Below are 19,299 nucleotides of genomic sequence, written 5' to 3' on the forward strand. Positions count from 1 at the left end.
GCGCAACGAAGTGGGCACTTTTCGCGTCCCTACTCTCACTGCCCCGAGCGACAACCCACTCTCTAGCCTGCAGTCCTGCATTCTGTTTCTCAAGGAAGCACAGTCCTTCTTGAGCGGTTAGATCTGGATCTTCCACGCGTAGTACAACCCTGTGCTTCTTGGAAAGCTCCGAGGCTGCGACCACACGTACAGTAAGTCCAGCTATTTTGTTTTCGGGGAAAAGGCTTTTCAGCCAATTTCCCGTTTCCTCATCAGTGCAGCACACCATTGCCACACCTTCTCTTTCCCAGACCCCGTTGAAGGTGGGTGCTTTCAGCCCGTCAGGTAACGCCAGAATGGCCCCTTTCAGGAGTTTCTTCACCTCCGTTACCTCTTCAGTGCCCAGTTTCTGATCCGGATATGACTCCGGCATAACTGCAAACTTGAATGAGCTTGCAGTATTCTGAGCATATGTGCCCTGATCCTGCGCTCTCATTCTCTTTTCTTTCGGTCTGACTGAGGAACTTGGCGTGGTACGCTCTGATGGAGGGCGTTTTATTGCCTTCCTCACAGCCCCCTCCCCCTTCCCCTCATCGACCTTCGCTGGTGCATCCGCCAAGGTTGCAATCGCCCCCGAGGTTTGATGCAGCTTCGCTCTCTTGCGACGTCTTCTCTCGGCTCCACTCAGTCTGACCCGATTCACATCGGTACCAGACTGGTCAGCCTTGTCAGACTTCGTGTGTTCGCCATCGCTGGCCCCACCCGAAGTTGCTTTTTCAATATTAAGATTTTTTAAATTGGTTTCCATTTTAGTCCCACGAGTACCGCGGTTAAGCGTTTTCACCTGGTGCATTGCCGCGATTGCCCAGGGCTTGGCTTGTCTCGGGTGGGTTACACCCAAGACTACTCTCAGAGATCGTCCAGGTTTCTGAGAGGCACCATTAGCGATACAGCTCCCCCTGTGCCACGCATCCTTAGGCACGGTATGGCCGAGGCCATGGCTTACGCCGCTCACACACATGGATTGGGTGGGCTCCTCTTAGCGACCGCGGGCGGCGGTAGTCCGTAAGACCTCCACCGCCCGCGACCGAGCCCCCTCACTAAAGACAAAGTGGTAACCCAGTAGAGGGGGATCGGGGGAATAATCAATACAATTTTCATTTTATTTATGGAGTATTCAATGCAAGTTGAAATCGTCCAGAAACGATCCTCCGTCCAAAAATTGACCTGATTACCCTAGTCTGCAAAACAAATTGATCCACCCTGTTTTAAAAAATCATCACCCATACCATTATATCGGGTTTCATGAATAATAAACACAAAATAAATTCAACTCGTAAATTCAACACACGATAACTCAACACGTAACAAACTCAACAAAATAAAATTTAACAAAATCAAATTCAATACATAGACCCTTCATCAGCTTATATTTAAACATCTGCATTTTTAATTCTATTGAGACAGAAATTCGAAGGTCTTGCCAGAGTAGCTATTGAATTTTCAGAATTTGAATCCTTGAATGAAATTATAAAATAAACTGCGCTAAATTTTTGATCCACTATGCACAGGCAATAAATACAAAGCCGAGCGGGACACTATATTTAAAAGTCATGATGAGAGTATCATAGATTGCATTAATCGCTTCCAAAATATTTGTAATGAAACAAGACCCCTAGACAATGATAGAATCACATTGCATTCTTTAGAGGGAGAGAAACTTGAAAAGGAAGCGATCCAAAATTTTTTAAATAAATAATTACATCATGTCAAAGTATCGAGCAATTATCATGAAAACACATAAATAAGAAAAGAGGCATGAACATGGAGAAAATTGAATATGAGGACAAATGGATGACAAAAGGGCGGGAAATATCGAAGAATGGTTCCCAAGTGAACGTGTAATGAGTGAGCATTGTGTTGACTATATTTGTGTGGAAATACAGGTGGTGAAATACCTGGATGTTGAGTTCCTGATCTGTTGATTTGTCTGTGTTGAGTTGCCTATGTATTGAAATGATGTGTTGTGTTGCATTCACTATGTCGTGGTTAGTCATGACACATCATATCAATTATACCATCATATTTTTTGAATTTTCGATTCTGTTATGGCGTTCAGAAAACAGAATTTCCATGTAAATTGTGAATCTATTATTCTGTTCAGTATGAGAAGGGGAAGCCATTGGTGAACCTGGTGGACAACATGGTGAAGCTTGGTACCTTGTACAATCGAAACGGCGTGAACGGAAGTGTTGCCGGGTCTCGTCAGGAGCTAATGCAGATGCAGGACGTGACACGTGAACAACGAGAGCGTTTAGAATTCAATCAGAGGGTACAAGAGCAGAAGATTCTGGTTGAGGAGCGAAGGGACTGGGCGAGGCTCAGCCCCGACCATGGACAACTGCAGGTACTTAAGAAGACTCAAGTGCTTCCGGTGTTTTTTTTTCATGGAAGTCGTTGATGGAAATTATAATAAATATAGAAATATGTTTATTTACGTAGCAAAGTCAATTTGACATGAACATATCGAAATTCTCATAAATATTTGTAAAAAGAATTTAGAGAGAAATGCCACCAAACTCTATTCAAGTCCACAAATGTCTTTATGGAAAATGTCTTCCGATCAATTTGTCTACGAACGATTGTTTCAAAGGTAACCACAAAGTAATTTATAAGTTTTTTCTGGACCTCTGCAACTTCTCGTTCGAAGATATACTGTTAGAAATTCCGGAATTTCACGTAACAGCTGCTTGTGAGTGTCCCGTGTTGTGAACTTGAATTCAATTTAAGATCGAGTTCTTCATCAAATTTCATATTCATCTTGGAAATACAACTAAATTGAGCTTTTTTTTTATCGAAGTTTCAATGACAGTTTGAATTTTCAATGAGTTGTTTCTAGGGATGGGCCATGTTTTTAAAAACATCGATGTTGTAAATCGATTTTTCTGGAAAAAATATGGATTGAAAAAATCGATGTTTATTCTCATTACACAGAAAAAAAAACCATTTTTTTCAGAATTTAAAAAAAAAAATTTTTTATTAAAAATATGTATTTAAAAATACAACCCGAGCAACTTACGTTTCAATGATAAGTACTGCTAGAGAGTCAAATTTTGAATTTCGAAGCAGGCTTGTCGATTAAGGCCCGGGTGTACTATCTTTTGAATGTTATCTGGATTTTTTTAATCTTTTGTAATGAACATGTGGGGATGTTCGTTAGGGACATCCATACGACCTGAGAAAAATACTCTACTCCCACGACATAAGGCCGATCCGTGAGTTAAAAGTGTGAGAGAGAGGTTCAAGTTTTCCCGCTTCGGCGACGTTTCCTTTTGTTTGAGGACTTCAGCTAGTTTTCCCGCTATGGCGAGGTTAAATTTTAAGCAATTCCGGTTAGCTATTTCCCGAAAAAAAACGTGGTAATGTTTTGGGGATTTTTCCTTTTTTTTATTATTTATTTATATCATTTCGAGATTTAAGTACGTTTTGGAGTTCGTCAATCTGCATAATTACGCGTTCTTTAGAGCCCATGGAATTATCGCGAAGAAAGGCCAAGTTATAAGTCATCCGGTAATTTCTATGGGGTTAGCTCTTTTTCAGATCTTACGGGGAATCGATTAGGTCCAGCTGAAATGCTGGCGCTCTATTTTTAGTTGGAGTTCACGGGGAGATAAATTGGTTATCTTTACGTTTATGGTGGAAGGTCATCTGGGACAAGAGCAGTCATTGTCCCCAGCGAATTGCCAGACTGCATATGGGTTAGTGTTTACGGCTAAAGATTTTGCAAAATTTTGATTAGTGGTTCCTTTCATTATGACCCCGTGACTTCCGGAGAACCGACCCGTGGGAGGCGCTAAGAAATCCAGAGTAATTAATCGAACGTTCATCAGTTCGGCTCAGATTTAGTTAATTATTGTTAATGAAGGGTTTTAGACAGACCGGAGTATAGGATCTAGCAGTTACGCCACTGCTTTTTCCGAGGTAATTCGCTGGCTCCCTCAAGGTTCACGCCTTTGATGGGTAAGAGTCTCCGCCAATCAGGAGCCGTTCCTCATTGGCCGGGATTCGCGCTCGGGACAGTGACATGCGACACTGACCCCCGAAAATCAGTTCGGTATTGACCACGGTCAAGTGAAGACGCGTGAGTAAGGGATGGTGCCTGAATTACAGTGTCCAGGACACAGTACAACCCGGACATTGCTTTGAAATCGAGATGGTAAGGAAGAATGGTCGCGTCACCAAGAAGTTCCCAAAAGTGAGTTTTTCTCGGTTTTCGGTATTTTATCCGAGCCATTGACATAGCGTCGACTCTCCCCTGAAGGTGGTTTCCCTCACGTTGTCCGGCTAAGCGGCCGTTAAATAATTTATCGGTGGTTTTTGGTTACACATCTTTTCTTTTGAGACGTCGATTGTCTCCGGATTTTTATCTGTGAGTCTCTGGTCGATTTTCATTCATTTCTTTTCCCCCTTTAAAAGGTTCAGTGTTGTAATTTCCGTCCGGTTCTGCCCCGGCGGCATTGTCGGGTCTCTCTTTATTAATTATTTGAAGCTATAAGGTAAAATTGGGCTTGTTTCATTTTTTTCTCGGTCGAAATCTTCGATGTAGGCCTTCGTTTCTCTCTCGCTTCCGTAGCAGAGAGTCTACCCTCTCCCTCTACGGAAAAATGTTGTAGAGCGGCTCGAGCATTCTCCACGAATGCTTCCCCCTCACGGCACCCCGCTAACACCCATCCGTGCCAACAAGCTGCGGCTCCCGCTTCCCGCGAGCGTTCCCTCGTTAAGATTTCCCTCCGGGTGTAAATCAACCTGGAGTGGCTCCGAACGATCCAAAATCGATAATTTTGGTATCATGGGCTTCTCTAGACCTTCCCGAGCAATTTGACTGTGGGTTTTTCGAATTTGACTCTACCGATTTTCCGCTACGGCGAGTTTCATTTTATCGAATTTTTATTTTCCCGCAGTACGTTATACGTATACCGCTGGGTTTATGTCCTCTCACTCTCACGGGGATTCGCATACCTTCCCTCCAGTTCTCGGAATTCTCGAGTATTTCGGGATTAACGAATATTTTTATATTACCACTTGAGGAATTAGATGACGTCAACTTTGTGGCCGAGTTAATCGATAATGTATTATTGTCGGGACCAAATATTTCGAGTCAAAGTTATTATTTTCGGTTTGTTAGAAGAGTGATAGTTACTGTTGCAAATCTTTTTCTTCTTTTTTTTGGTAAGACTAATATGTGAAAATCATGTAAATTATTTAATTGTGAAATTTCAATAGTGGAACAAGTAAGGACAATGTCGATCTCTTTTTTTTTGTAGTTTTGACCGCCCAATAACCCGTTTCCACCTGAAATCCACCCCTCTCTCTACAACCTAGCCCACTGAGCGAACCGAGGACCGTTACCTTTCCCCAAAAATCTAGTTTTCTCCCTTCTTACGTACGTTTTAGAGGTTTTCGAGTTAGTTAGAACTGATTTTGTAGACTCCTCCGGTATGGTAATTCCAACTAAAAATTGCCTGGCGCCCATAGATTTTTTAATTTTTGAGTTTAACTAGATTCAGGGAAAGAAGGGCGAAGGTAATAGGTATTTTTAACCCCCATCCAAAAATGTCACGTTACACTTTCGTAATCCAAAATTGTCAAATAAGCGGTACATCATGTAGAAATTCCCAAAAATTATGATAGAATGATTTAAAAAAATAGAAAAAAATCTGAACTTTCTTAGAGAGCGTTTTTAATTGAGATTCAGTATCAGTTGAAAAAAGTGGAAATTACAAATCTCTGATTCGCTGTGGCAAATTACCCATTAGCTGTCATTTTCCATGGTGGATAAGAAAACACTAACTCCTCATGGGAAGTGACAGCTAGGTATCTCAATTTTCAAAACAGTGGTATGTAGCCATCTGCCATTTTTATGTGATGAAAGTGTGATTAAAAAATTCTCCAAAATATTACAACTTTTTTCAAAGAGCCTTTTCCGTAATAAATGTCTCTGTGCAGTGTGGGAAAAGATTTACGAAATCAGTCTTCCCCCTGCATGATATTGGGTGACAGGCTGCCATTTGTCACCCTAAATCAGATACATTTTCCAATTTCTTGTTATTCAACTTATTCTGTATATAAATTAAAAATGCTCTTTGAAAAAATTAAGAATTTCTTCTACTTTTTTTTGATTATTCATTCATAATTTTTTTAAACTTCTGCGTGATGCAGGGCTCAATTGACAATTTCAGATGACAAAAGATGAAAAAAAACATCGAGATAACGTTCGAAAGATAGTACACCCGGGCTTTAATTGAAAAATATATATTGCATATTTTCAGTGGCTGGACAGTAGCCGTAATAATTGTTGATTCTTATATATACTATTATTGTTCTGAGTTGTCCATTTCCCATTTATAACGTATATACTATACAAAATAATTGCTTCTGATTGCGGATAAATTATAATTTTTTTTATTCTCAATCAATCAATACTAGTATTCGACAAAAAAATTACAAAATTTGTTAGCTTGGTCAAAAACATCGATATTTGGATAAAAGAACCGAAAATCGATTAGTCGACAAACATTGCCCATCCCTAGTTGTTTCTCGTATGGATCTGAAAATTCGGATTTCATTGAATATTCCAAAGATTAACTGGTCGTCAATACCAAGCTATATGGAAATTATCACAATTAGTGATTGAAATTTTTTAGATTTTTTACTAGACATTTAAATAGTAATGTTCGAACGGTGAAAGAAAAATGATTGAAAAACCTCTTTTGTAGGTAACTTTTCTTTACGAAAAAGCTTCTTTGATATTCCGTCTAAAACCCGTCCATGTTCTCGATAATCTACCAAAGTACTATAGATTTCAGAATTTCACATGACTCTTTCTTCCCATCACTCTCAATGTCTACCCCCTCAAAAAAATCTTATATTTCGCTATCATCGAACGATAAACCTGGGACCCGATAAAATCAACCCGAATGAAGAATAATTCACGGTCAATAACGAAAGAAATCATCCGAAATGCGTTTCGTGTTTACGTAGACATAAATAAACCGTCTATTAATTCGCCCGGAAATTATTCAAAGGGCCATGGGCTCGCTATTTTATCACTGACTTCAATGGAAGCGTTAACTCGAAGTTTGCCTCCCCATCTACCACGTATTATCTCGGCCGTTAGACACGAACAACTGGTTAATTGTTCACCCCTTAATTATGGCCTCCCTTTCTCTTCCTCGCTGATTTCCATATTTCGTACTCCAAGTTATTCAATAGTTGACTCTAGGAATATCAAGTAACACGGAGGAAGAGAGATGAGTAAGAAACAAACAGTGGTTTGTTTTTGTCAACTTGGATCGTTTCAACCGGAATAGCATACTCGTAACACGATATTATAATGACTCTTGTGCTTGTTCTTTGAGACACTCATTTTTCTATGTACAGGCGAAGGTGCAGCAGCTCTACAAACTGGATCGATTGCTCCAGGAAGAGTCGGGGAAACTTCACAGCCTTCAGCAGGACAAGGTGAGTTATTCGATATATATTCTACTTCGACTGAAATAATTCGGACGGGAATGAGGGAAATAGAGCAAGATGGAAGTATATTGTATTGCCGTATCAATATTTGTTTCCGTATATATCGACAATATGGTAGGTAGTAGATATCAGATATCCAATTTGTTTTTATCAATAAATATATTTGCAAATCGCTCCATATGAATATCGATATGTGGAGTCCGCTTTGTTGATGCACCAATCCATGGAAATACCGATTGATAGAATCACATTGCTAGAATCTTGAGTATCCTGAATATGAACTAAGTGTGATCAGTTGAATCAGGGAGAATAATAATTATTATCGAATAATGACTTTTGAGCTAATTATCGTTCTAAATGAATACTGAACAGTTTTAGAAAAATTACCTTAGACTTGAAGTGAGATTCCATTGTTTTTCACAAGTTGGTAGAGTAGTGATTTGATAATTTTCTGAGGTTTTATAGGCCACAGTAATGATAGGGAACGAATGCTTAGTTTATCTATTTTTCTCAATTGCAGCTGTATCCAAATTGATATTGCACACAAATTGATTTTGTTCAATCTTGGAAGTAGATAAACTAACTTGTATGGACTTCGCACTGAATCTTACTTGCATCATTTGGGAAACATACTGAAGAACTATGAATGTTTCCCGAATATTTTTACAACTACGAAAAAGGTCACAGTGTGATGAGCAGGGATAGCCATATCCATAAATTATAATTACCGTTAAATTATTAAGTAGTCAATTGGTTAATATCACTCTTAAATTTTAATTATTGAAGTAATCATCAAGTTAAATATTCAAATTCCCAATTCTTTATTAATCAGTAATTTATTTGGATAATCAGAAATTCTTTATAAGAAATTTAGTATTATTTACTTAATAGAAAATTAACAAATTCATATTATTAAATATTTAATTCACCATCATTTGGAAATTTACATTATCCATTATTTCAGTATTTTTGAATTTCGATTAGCATATTTAAAGCTTGATCGATGTAAGTCGGAAATTCTTTTAATATTGGAGAATTGGAAGATTGATGGCCATCGCTGGTGATGAATTGAATCATCGATGATAATTTTCGAGCAAATTGTCGTATTGCACGGTAATTTGAAAATGTTGGAAGAATACCAAAGATTTTGAGATAGTTCTACTTAGACTTAGAGCGAGACTTAATGATGTGAACGAGCCGTCTGGGCAATGATTTTATGATTTTTTGTGAATTTATCAATAAAATGATAGTGATTATTCCCCGATTCAAATCTCGATCAATAGGAGCGTGGGATTTGACATCACGTGGTGCGTATGATATCGATAATTTTCGGTTATACCACGGCTGTTGCTAAGCAGTAAACAAGTTTTTCGCAGAATTTTAACCCAAGACAATTGAAAAAACATAAAAAAATAGTGACATTTGAAAGAATGATTGAAAAAAAGGGCGATTTGGAGAAGATTCTCTCCAAACCATTGATGAAAACGTCAAAGGCAGTGTCCCATTAAATACTGTGAAAAGCAAGAAATCCGTTTGGAATCAGTTCTCTCGAGTTTGTGACGAGCGGAGATATGAGCTGACTGAAACAACTCCAGACGAAGCTCTCGCTGATATGCTGAAAGATTGGACTTTCAATATGAAAAAGGCCTTTGGAAGCGACTACAAGGAGGGAGTTGTAAAAACCATCTGGAATCAAACAGCTAAGTTGTTACAAGATGAATATTTCACGGAATTTAAGAGGAAAATCGACCCGTTCTCGACGTCTTCTTCAAGATGATCCTGAAAAACGTCTGAGAAGTGTAACAGACTTGGAGAAAACCGACATTGATGCGATGGTGAATTGCTACAATGAAGAAACACCAGACGGACTCCAGAAAAAATTATTTATTCTTGTATCAGTGGAGTTGGCTTGGAGAGGAGGGGAAGGAGCCTCTGCCATGACACACCGCTTCAACGATGAAACTGGAACTGATGGCAGGAACACAGGCAGGATTGAATATAACCCCATATTCACCAAAACTACCCAGGGAGGGGATAAGAAGTGTGCGAGCAGCAAATGGCTCATCCTCAATGATGAAAATCCGCAGAATTGCCCAGTGCGACTGCTGAAAAAGCTCAAGTCAAAAAGAGGTAGTAATGTCAAGACGGAGAGTTTATTTCTAACTGTTACGTCAAGAATGGGTTACTTGACACAACTTTATTAAATTAAAATTCAATATACTGAACCAAAAAAACAAGATTAAATTCAAAGATCGTCTCGAAATTAAGGAATAGAATTCAAACACAAAACCCATTTACAAAGGTCCCCTTTTACTTCAATTTTCTAAACCCCAAAAGTATTTGGAATCAAAGGTTGGGAAGGTTCACTTGAAGTAAAATGAAAAGAATTTTGAATAACTTTAAAGTGACTCAATAGAGTCTATATTTTAACAAAACAAGTAGAAAAGTATAACTAGAACATTCGACTTACATTTACTGCTCTGCTTTCAGTCGTAAAGTATTTTGTATGTGGTTAAAAGTAATGCCGCACTGAATTTAAGACGTTGGATTAAATTCTTTATTTAAATGAATCATATAATTAAAAATGTCACAAGACTTGGGATTTCAGAAAATAATTTAGTTGCGAAAGACTAAAACGGAAATTAAATAGTCATTCANAATAGAGTCTATATTTTAACAAAACAAGTAGAAAAGTATAACTACAACATTCGACTTACATTCACTGCTCTGCTTTCAGTCGTAAAGTATTTTGTATGTGGTTAAAAGTAATGCCGCACTGAATTTAAGACGTTGGATTAAATTCTTTATTTAAATGAATCATATAATTAAAAATGTCACAAGACTTGGGATTTCAGAAAATAATTTAGTTGCGAAAGACTAAAACGGAAATTAAATAGTCATTCATGACTATATGAAAATTAAAGGTCGCGAAAAACCCAAAATATCGCCTTAATAGGTCGATAATAAAATTGGAACCGTGTCCAAAAGAAACTGGAGTATACTAACTCTCAGATATGAGCTACTACTACTACTGTAGCGATGATTACAAAATGCAATCGGAACTGTAACTGTCGTGCTGCTATCGCGCACAAGTCTTTATAGTTTATCTAGGAGGGTGTGTCCTCAGAATGCATAGGGAAATTTCGGGGACCAATTACAAATGACTCTAGCCGAAATTTCCCACTCCAGTGGTTTGAAATCTCCTTGTTTCGAGATCAACTCCATCTCTCTACATGAAGATGTTTTTGGGGTGTAGGCGGTCTTTTCTATTCCCCAACAACCAATGAAAATTGTTTTAGGAATGCCCATATATTCCCTCCACAATTCTCTTTTATCTCTTATTTTCAACTTAGCGTTAACATCTTTGTTATTTAATTTTTTTGAAACAATTCAGATAAATTTCATGAAATTTTATGATAAATTATAATTCATTGAAGAAAAATAGTAATCTAATAGTAATTCAATAATAATTCAATGACATAAAAATATTGTTTAAACTTTAATTATTTTGTGGTTTTCCCACGTTGATAATATTTCTTAAACAATTATGATAGTTTAATTAATATCCGAAATGGAAAATTATTCATAAAAGAATCATTCTGTTGTATGATGCATTTTACTATTTTTGTGTCACATGTTCGTCAATGTATATGTCATTTCCTCCATGTGGGAAACGAAATCGTTACTCTATTTTTATATCAAATATTTGTCGTGGGAGTTACAAAATTTGGACCCACGCTTAGAATTTGTTATCAACAGTTTTCCGGTTCAAGAGTCCAGTGTTTATTGAAATTTATGGTCACACGTGGAAAGTGCATGACTAAGGAGACGAGACTAGACTCAAATGTGTACAGTGCATCTGATATTGCACAGCTGATATCTCCTTAATCTAGGAGAAACTCGACGTTGGGAACATTTTTATCGTTCACAGATGTGTGCAGCCGAAATATTCCTAACATCGAGGGGGTCACTTTCCCTCGTCACAGAAGATAATTTGGGTTTCAAAAGTCGCTTCTATCACTGAGATAATTGAATGACGACGTAAGAAAATGAATTAAAATGAATTTTCTGACGGATGTCACACTAACCGTCAATCCCCATTGGAAAAGCCCAGTATCGGGTGGTGCAAGAATGCTCCTGTTGGGAAAAATTTGCTGGGGACATGGGTCAATGAGGCTGCCAAGAAAGCAGGGTTGAACACTCAAGGTAAAAAAATCACCAATCACTCGAGTCGAACAACTGCAGTATCCAACTTGGCTAAAGCTCGTATTGGGAAGCAGCAAATCGTCTAGATCACTGGTCACTCCAACGTCAACTCCATCAAATCATATCTCCAACTAACCGAAGCACACCATGCACAGCTCGTAAAACGGATGCGTCGAGATGGCCCCTCAAATGAGCAGAATATTGTACCTGCACCTACGAATGCTAATCCTCCCCTTACCTGACCAGCCTACTTACACTTATAATAATTGTATTTTTAACTGCACAAATTTGCATATGCATCAATAATTTGTCTTTCCATTTTTTCTTGCACTGAATTGTATCACGATGAAACTAACTGAATATTGAATAAAAAATTGTTTGTTATACCACGAAAATATCAAATCCCAGCTCCCATTGATCGAGATTTGAATGGGGGGAATAATCCGCCGAATACCCCTCGTGCTTGAAAATTAATCGAGTATTTCCCTCAAGTTTCCCAGCTTAGTAACATGCGCGTGCAGTTTGGCACAAAATCCGCCAATACCGCCAATTTCACGCACATGTTGCTAAGCAATGAAACTTTCGGAAAATAGTCAATAATTTTCAAGCACTCGGCATATTATAACTGAAAATTTTTAACAATGTATCCCCCACTTTATTTGCTCTCAGAGGGGAAAATATTTGTATTTGATATTCTTCGCACAAGATACTAAACGATTTACATTTTTCATGATCATTTTAGTACGATTCCTGAGGTGAAACGCGTATGTTTGACTAAAAGGCAATGCTTCTTTTCAAAATAGCAATTTAGAAACTCGGAATAAGTTGCTTTATTACCTAATAGGGGCTTGCGAAGCAAAATTAAGACTTTCATGGAAATTTTGGTTTTCATAAAAATTGAGTTGCATTTTGCTTTGTTCTATCTATCTATCCATCTAAAAAAATGGACGTAAAACATGCTGCAAGATATGTACAAAAAATGAATATTTTACAAAGGTATGAAAATGGGATGAAAGCCGAGCAAACGCAAAGATCATCCTCTCCTGGCAACGACTAACTATTATTATAGCTATAGGTAGAGATCTAGTAATGCTTATACATATGCATAAGTATACTCATGAACATATGCATAGGTATACCAATAAGTACAGTTATAATTAAAATATAGCCGAATAGATCAGTGACAAAAGACGTTACATGGATTTTTTTTAGTGATCTTCGAGACAATTTTTACAACACGTTTTTATCCGAGTGAATCATAATTTGAAAATTATTATGAGAATTCACATGAACTTGAGCGTAGTCTTTTTAAACTTGGACTAAAGTCTATTACTTCAATTAAGGGGTTCCAGTAATTAATCGATAATTTTCAATACTTACTCGAAATATATTAAAACTTTCATTCTGAGCCTTATTAGAAGTTAATTGCCGTTGATATACTAGTTTCCGGAAAGTCAATCTCCATTTACAGAACACGTCCGTAAGCTGGCTCTGTTAGATGGCCGATAGCTGAGACATTGAAATTAGAGTAAACTTTTCCGTTAAAGTTGCGCGCCTGGGGCTGTAGGAGAAGTCGATTCGACGAATACGACTATATTTCTCTGCCCCCACCATGCGCCGAGTTTTCGAAAATCTACTATCAGAGTACACTCCAATCTTCGTACAAGATACCCCAGGGACTGTAGCGGAATCAAATTCCGAGAATTAGATATCCCCAATTTATTTGCGCTCAGAGGTGAAAAAATTTTGATTTGATATTCTTCGTACTAGATACTAGACGATTCCCATCTTTCATGATTATTTGAGTATGATTCCTGATGTGAAAAATAGATGTTTAATTAGAAGTAGTGTTCCTTTTCAAAATAACAATTTAGAAACTCGGCAGAGTTAGTTTATTAATAGAGACCTGTAACCCAAAATTGAGACTTTCCTTATAATTTTGGTTTTCATAAAAATTGGGTCGACTTTTGTTTTGTTTTGTCTATTTGTCCATCCAAAAAATGGACGTAAATACATGGTACCATCTATCCATTCATGTAAAAAAATCGATATTTTGTTAAGTTTTATGACCAATGCGTTTATTTTTTTTTATGAACTGTAACGAGTGTCCGATTCATGTGCAATTAAGTTCTAAATCATAGATGCATATATTTCCAATAATTTCTGCAATATCTCAACTTCTTCCTCACCCAATTCTAGCCCCTTTGTCGAGTATCTTGTGCGAAGAATACGAAACTAAAAACATTCAAGCCAGAAAGTGGAGGTATCACTCGGCACGGACTCAGACCTAGTATCTTGTATGAAAGTATCTGGTACGGAGACCGATCTCTTGGAAAGGCAAAACACTAGCGCATCTAAGAAAACATCGATAAGTTCACATTCGAGAGTGAAGGGCGGTAGGGAGTGGGGGAAGACTTCACGCTGGCGAAAAAGTGATGAAGGAAAAATGCGATAATAACGAGAGCAACTATAACGAGAGTCTACTATACCTGTGGAAGAATAAGGTTTCCGAAAACTAGTACATCTGTTCTTTAAAATTATTTTTATTAAAATCGTAAATGAAGGTAAAAATCTATTTAACCACGTGGAGAACATGAATTTTCGAATTTTCCAATCGTCAAGTATCGGGAAACTAGGCCAGCCCACGATAACACCTTAATCTTTCAAAATTTATTCAAAGTGGAAGTGATCGACAAACTCTAATTATTGTACCTCCGCCCTAAGTCAGGAGTAAGACCAAAGACTCCGTAACCTCTTCCTAGTCCTCGGAGCAAAAAAATTGACGCCACTAGCGCCGACGTCTTTTTTCCTTCTCTGTTTACCCTGAAGCTCTATTTTTGGCAAGAAGATGGTATACTGTGACCTTATTTGCTTCAGGAATTACTGGAGAAGGCACTGGGAGGGCTGAAATACAAGCTCCAAGGCAGCAGAAGTAATCCTGCTGAAGTGGAGAAATACAAAAAACAGCAGATTCTACTGGAGAGAGAGTTGGCCCGAGTTCGAATGCTACTTGTTCATAATTCCAAGGTAAATTGTATTATCTAGGTATAATAAAAAAAAAGTCTCGTATTAAATTGATTAATGTTGCCGAGCGGAAAGGGAGAGAAGGAACAAAACATCATCAGTGTTTCCATTCATCTGTTGTTGAGTTCACCGAGTTTGTTGTTGTCAGTTACGGATTTTTCTCCCATGTAATTCCTCTACATTTGTTTATCCTGTTTTTGTCCTCAGCAAACGGTATTTTTAGCAATTTTTTTTTTTGGGTCTCCATCAGTTGTCATTTATTCCATTTTGTTTAGTTCTATTTGGTTGTGGATTGAGAGAAAGTGAATGTTGAATGATAATAATTGTCTTACACTACTATACTTCCTCTCGACCCCTGAATTAAACATGTACCTTCGTTATTTCCAGGGGAAACCAGTTTTTTTCCAGGTAAATCCTCCAGATGCATCACAAAATTGTGGAGAATGGCTTGCGGAATGTTTTTCTTTCGTTGCGCATTATTTATGATTTACTCGTTATGCTTCCATTCACCTTGCCTTCTACTCGAGTCAAGGTATTTAATCATGGGTTTGTTATTTTAATATTCTAGAAATTGGAGGAGACTGTTGCGGAGAATGCCAGGCTGGAGCAGGACCTCGTGGTGCTCAGACAGAAGCTTCAAGCTTCGAGGAGATATGCGGGGAGCATGAGGAGAGATACTTCAGGCACGACTGTTGCTGTTGAGACGGAATTAAGAAGGGTCCAGCAGTTGGTGGGTGATCTGCAAAGGCAGAGACAAGAATTAAGTGTTCAAGTTCGACAATTGACGGAAAAGTCCCATAGTTTAGTACAGCAGATTAGACCTAATCAGCAGCAAGCAGGTGATTTATGGTTTTTATGTGAAAAATTTTACGTCGAAAGTTTTGCAATTTTTTCAATAGATTCCGGGAAAACTACTTCATAGAAACCGGCACTATTTACTCCGAAAATTTGCACTTTATTACAGTTTTACTTCCAACATGCGATATGGTAAATCTGTTCCATCAGAATTGAACATTGCAATGATTCCAGTCTGTTATTGAAGAGTAGCATACATGTGTCAATGCCCATCATGACACATATATGTTACGGATGACAGTATAATCCGGCATATACGTTTCATTGTTTTTTTTCAATATAAACTTTAATTAATCTCTAATTCTCGTAAATTTCGAGCGATGAAATTTCAAGTATAATGATCGTTTACTCGCGAGCTATAGAATGGTATCGAATACCAAAGGATCTTCAATAGTGAGAAAATGTAATTATGATATTGTATAATATAATGTTCTATATATAAGCAGATCGATGCCAAATCAGCAGGCAAAAGAATCGATGCTGGGGATTTTTGTCTCAATTTTTTTCTGAAAAGATGGCGATTAGACAAAAATTTGGAAAATTTGAAAAATGTTGATAATGGAGGGAGTTATGATTTTTTGAAAAAGGATAGTTTTTGTCTAAAAATTTTTTTTCCAAATTAACCTCAATATTTCGGCGGGATTTCAAGCTCTCAAATCGCTGTTTGGCACACGCAAAGAAATTGAAAAACCCTTCAAAATAAGACATCACACATAGCATTATCTTCAGTTTGACGGGGTTTATACGCGAAAACGTTTTTTTTTCAATGGTTAATTACTTAAAAAGCTAATTTTTTTTAATCACAAATTTTCACCAAAAATGGTCAATAAAATGAAAGGAGTTTGGGCGCCAATTAGAGTTTGTCTTTGACGGTAGTCCGGCGGTTATTATTTTTGCTTCCGAATGGAAGCATTGCTATCGTCTGATTTTCACATTTTCTAATTTAGCTTGGAAATGATGCAGAATAGTCTGAAACGTAAAAATACGAAGTTTGGGGACCATGTCTGTGCGTGACACTGTCCAGTCGGTGGTCATTTTTTCGTCAATTTGATAATTAAACGGGAAAAATCATTCCAAAAAGTTTGAAATTTTTTCAGTTAATTGGTATAACTTAAAACTAACTCCATGTCAAACTTCAGCTTGATCCGTCCATTAGTTTTTGAGCAATATCCATTCGTTTTTTAACCTTTTCCCGCAAATATCTCGAAAAATATCCAACCGATTTCAATTTTTTTTTTTCAAAATATTCGGCATGATGTCCTCTATCTCAGTCAATCAAAATATATATACCCTTTCATACAAAGTTTTTGAGAGATGTAGTTTTTTCTGTTTTTGACTTGAAATCCTTGTTCGCGTCCTAACTTGAGTAAAAATCGAGATATTCGAGATATAAACGCATCCATTTGCAAGCCCGCAATCAATATATTGATGGCGAGAAAAGAATAGACGCCCTACTCAGTAGAATATGTACAGCCACATGGCTGCAGTCGCCTACCTGTTTTCAGTGGGACAAGTATCGAAAATGACCGAAAATCGCTATTATTTATACAATTATCCTCCAAATGTGTGAATATTCAATTGAATAATTAAAAATGAGTCAATTCAATTAAATTCTCGATTACCAATAAATGAAAGCTCTTTGAAAAATATATTTCCATTGAGTAATTAGAGAAAGAATCATTTTTCACTCAAAAAATCCTACTGAAGATGAATAATGGAATATAATAAGTCTAACCTCCGCCATTTATTAATATTCAACACTCCGTTGGTCGCGCAAAAGTTACGAACGCTATTGGTCGCACCGTAAGCGCTACGCCGCACCAGCAGAAATCGACATAATGATAAATTTGAAAGATGTAAGAAAAATCTGAAAAAAATCAAGAGTGATTTTGATGATATACTTGAAGAAGTCCCGTGAAATTCTTTTTGTTCAGTGTTACTCTTAATTATACATTCCAGCTCAAATTTGCCATGTTTCTCTGAAAATTCGCCTTATACACGGTACACGGCCAGGAGTTTCTAAATAAAAACTAGAAAATCTAACTACTTATGATAGTTTTGACGGTTTTTTTCATTGATAGGCCTTCTAGACATTTCAAAATAAGATGTCAAATTTTTCAAATTTTTCTGAGGCTTTACTGCAGTGTAATTTAAAAAATCAGGAAAAATGCGGTGCGGCGCCCACAGTGCGACCAACGGAGTGCTAATTGAATATCTACTTGGTTCGGCGATAATTGTATGAATAATATCGATTTTCGATCATTTTCAATCCTTGTCTCAATAAAAAAATTAATAATCGCTGAACTACGGCGACAGACAAACTCTTATTGGCGCCAAGATTCTGTACATTTTATTGATAATTGTTGGTGAAAAATTCAAATTTTTAAAAAATTAGCTCTTTGACTAATTAACGATAAAAAAAACGTTTCTCGAACAAACCCCGTTGCACTGAATACAATGTTATGTATGACGTCTCATTTTGAAGGGCTTTTCATGCTTTTTTAGTGCATCAAAAGGTGATTTCATAGCTTGAAAAGCTGCCGAGATATTGAGACCAATTTGGAAAAAAAAATTGGTTTTGGACAAAAACTATCAGTTTTCAAAAAATCATAACTCCCTCAATTATCCATATTTTTCAATTGTTTATTTTCAAAATTTTTGATTAATCGCCATCTTTTCAGAAAAAAATTGAAACGAAAATCCCCAGCATCAACTTTTTTGTCCTGGTGATTTGGCGTGTCTCTGCTCATGTTATATTTTCTCATTGAATTTTTCAGTCTCACCAGCTCCTCAAGTCTACCATCCAAAGAAAAAAGCTCAAAGTTCATGGCTAGAAACCGATCTAGATTCAGGAATGACCTTAGATCACGGTCTGGACTCACCGTCGAGTTCAACTTCCTCAATGTCCCCTAGGAATCGTCAAAACGGCAGTCCACATCAGCACATACCTTCCCCACAGTACAAAGACCCTCCGGCGGCTCGTTACTCGCCCACATCCGTGAATCGTCCAGCTCAGCCAATTAATTTGATACAACCTGGTCGTTCTCAGTCTTACCATTGTGATGCACAGCAAAATCACATCACTGCGATATCACCACAATTAAGGGAGCAGATACAACAGCACCAGCTCAAACAACAGCTCCTGAAGGACCAGATGCAGGGCAAGGGAAGCCCGATTCAAAGCATTGTACCTCTTTATGTGAACACCGACTCGAGAAGAATTAATTCGTCTGATGGAATGAAAAGAATGGATTCCGGGGTCAACGGTGTGGCTATTCTGCCACCTGAGTATGTTCCCCCACCACGCCCTCCTCCTTGTGAGGAGGCACTGTTGGTGAATGGAGGATACGGACATGATGATAATAATTTTGCAGGTAAAGAGAATTTTTTAAAAATTTTATTCCTGTTTTGCCAGAAATTTTTTGAAAATCAAGTAACAGCTGCGAGTGTGTTCACTTTTGAGAATTTTAATCCAATTCAGCAGTGAGAGAAACAGCAGAGCTCTCAAACAAGTCTTACTTTTGCCAAAAAAGTAGTTTATAAAAAATGATCAAAAAAGGATTTTTTTGTGCCAAACATACGAAACGTACGCCGAGATTGAAAATTTTGATTACCAAAATAGATTTAGTCTTTTCTAAAAAAATTTATTCTCTGTGCAAGTAAGAAATGTAATTTCTCGCACTACTTCTTCGTTATTCGATG

The 19,299-nt window shown here is 37.4% G+C and overlaps 1 protein-coding gene across 1 annotated transcript in view; it reads left to right on the plus strand.

Annotated features, from left to right (window-relative positions):
* LOC107041533 overlaps nt 1–18,971 on the plus strand; it is a gene marked incomplete at its 3' end in the record, with an annotated part of 149,583 nt that extends 130,612 nt beyond the window's left edge. Inside the window, 5 exon segments of the mRNA XM_029126339.1 lie at nt 2,144–2,386; nt 7,420–7,500; nt 14,596–14,745; nt 15,311–15,581; nt 18,375–18,971. Coding sequence (XP_028982172.1) covers nt 2,144–2,386; nt 7,420–7,500; nt 14,596–14,745; nt 15,311–15,581; nt 18,375–18,971 — 1,342 coding nt within the window.
* Between the last annotated feature and the right edge of the window lie 328 nt (nt 18,972–19,299).

The sequence above is a fragment of the Diachasma alloeum genome, unplaced genomic scaffold (assembly GCF_001412515.2).
Source record: "Diachasma alloeum isolate Michigan unplaced genomic scaffold, Dall2.0 Dall_scaffold_00367, whole genome shotgun sequence".
NCBI lineage: Eukaryota > Metazoa > Arthropoda > Insecta > Hymenoptera > Braconidae > Diachasma > Diachasma alloeum.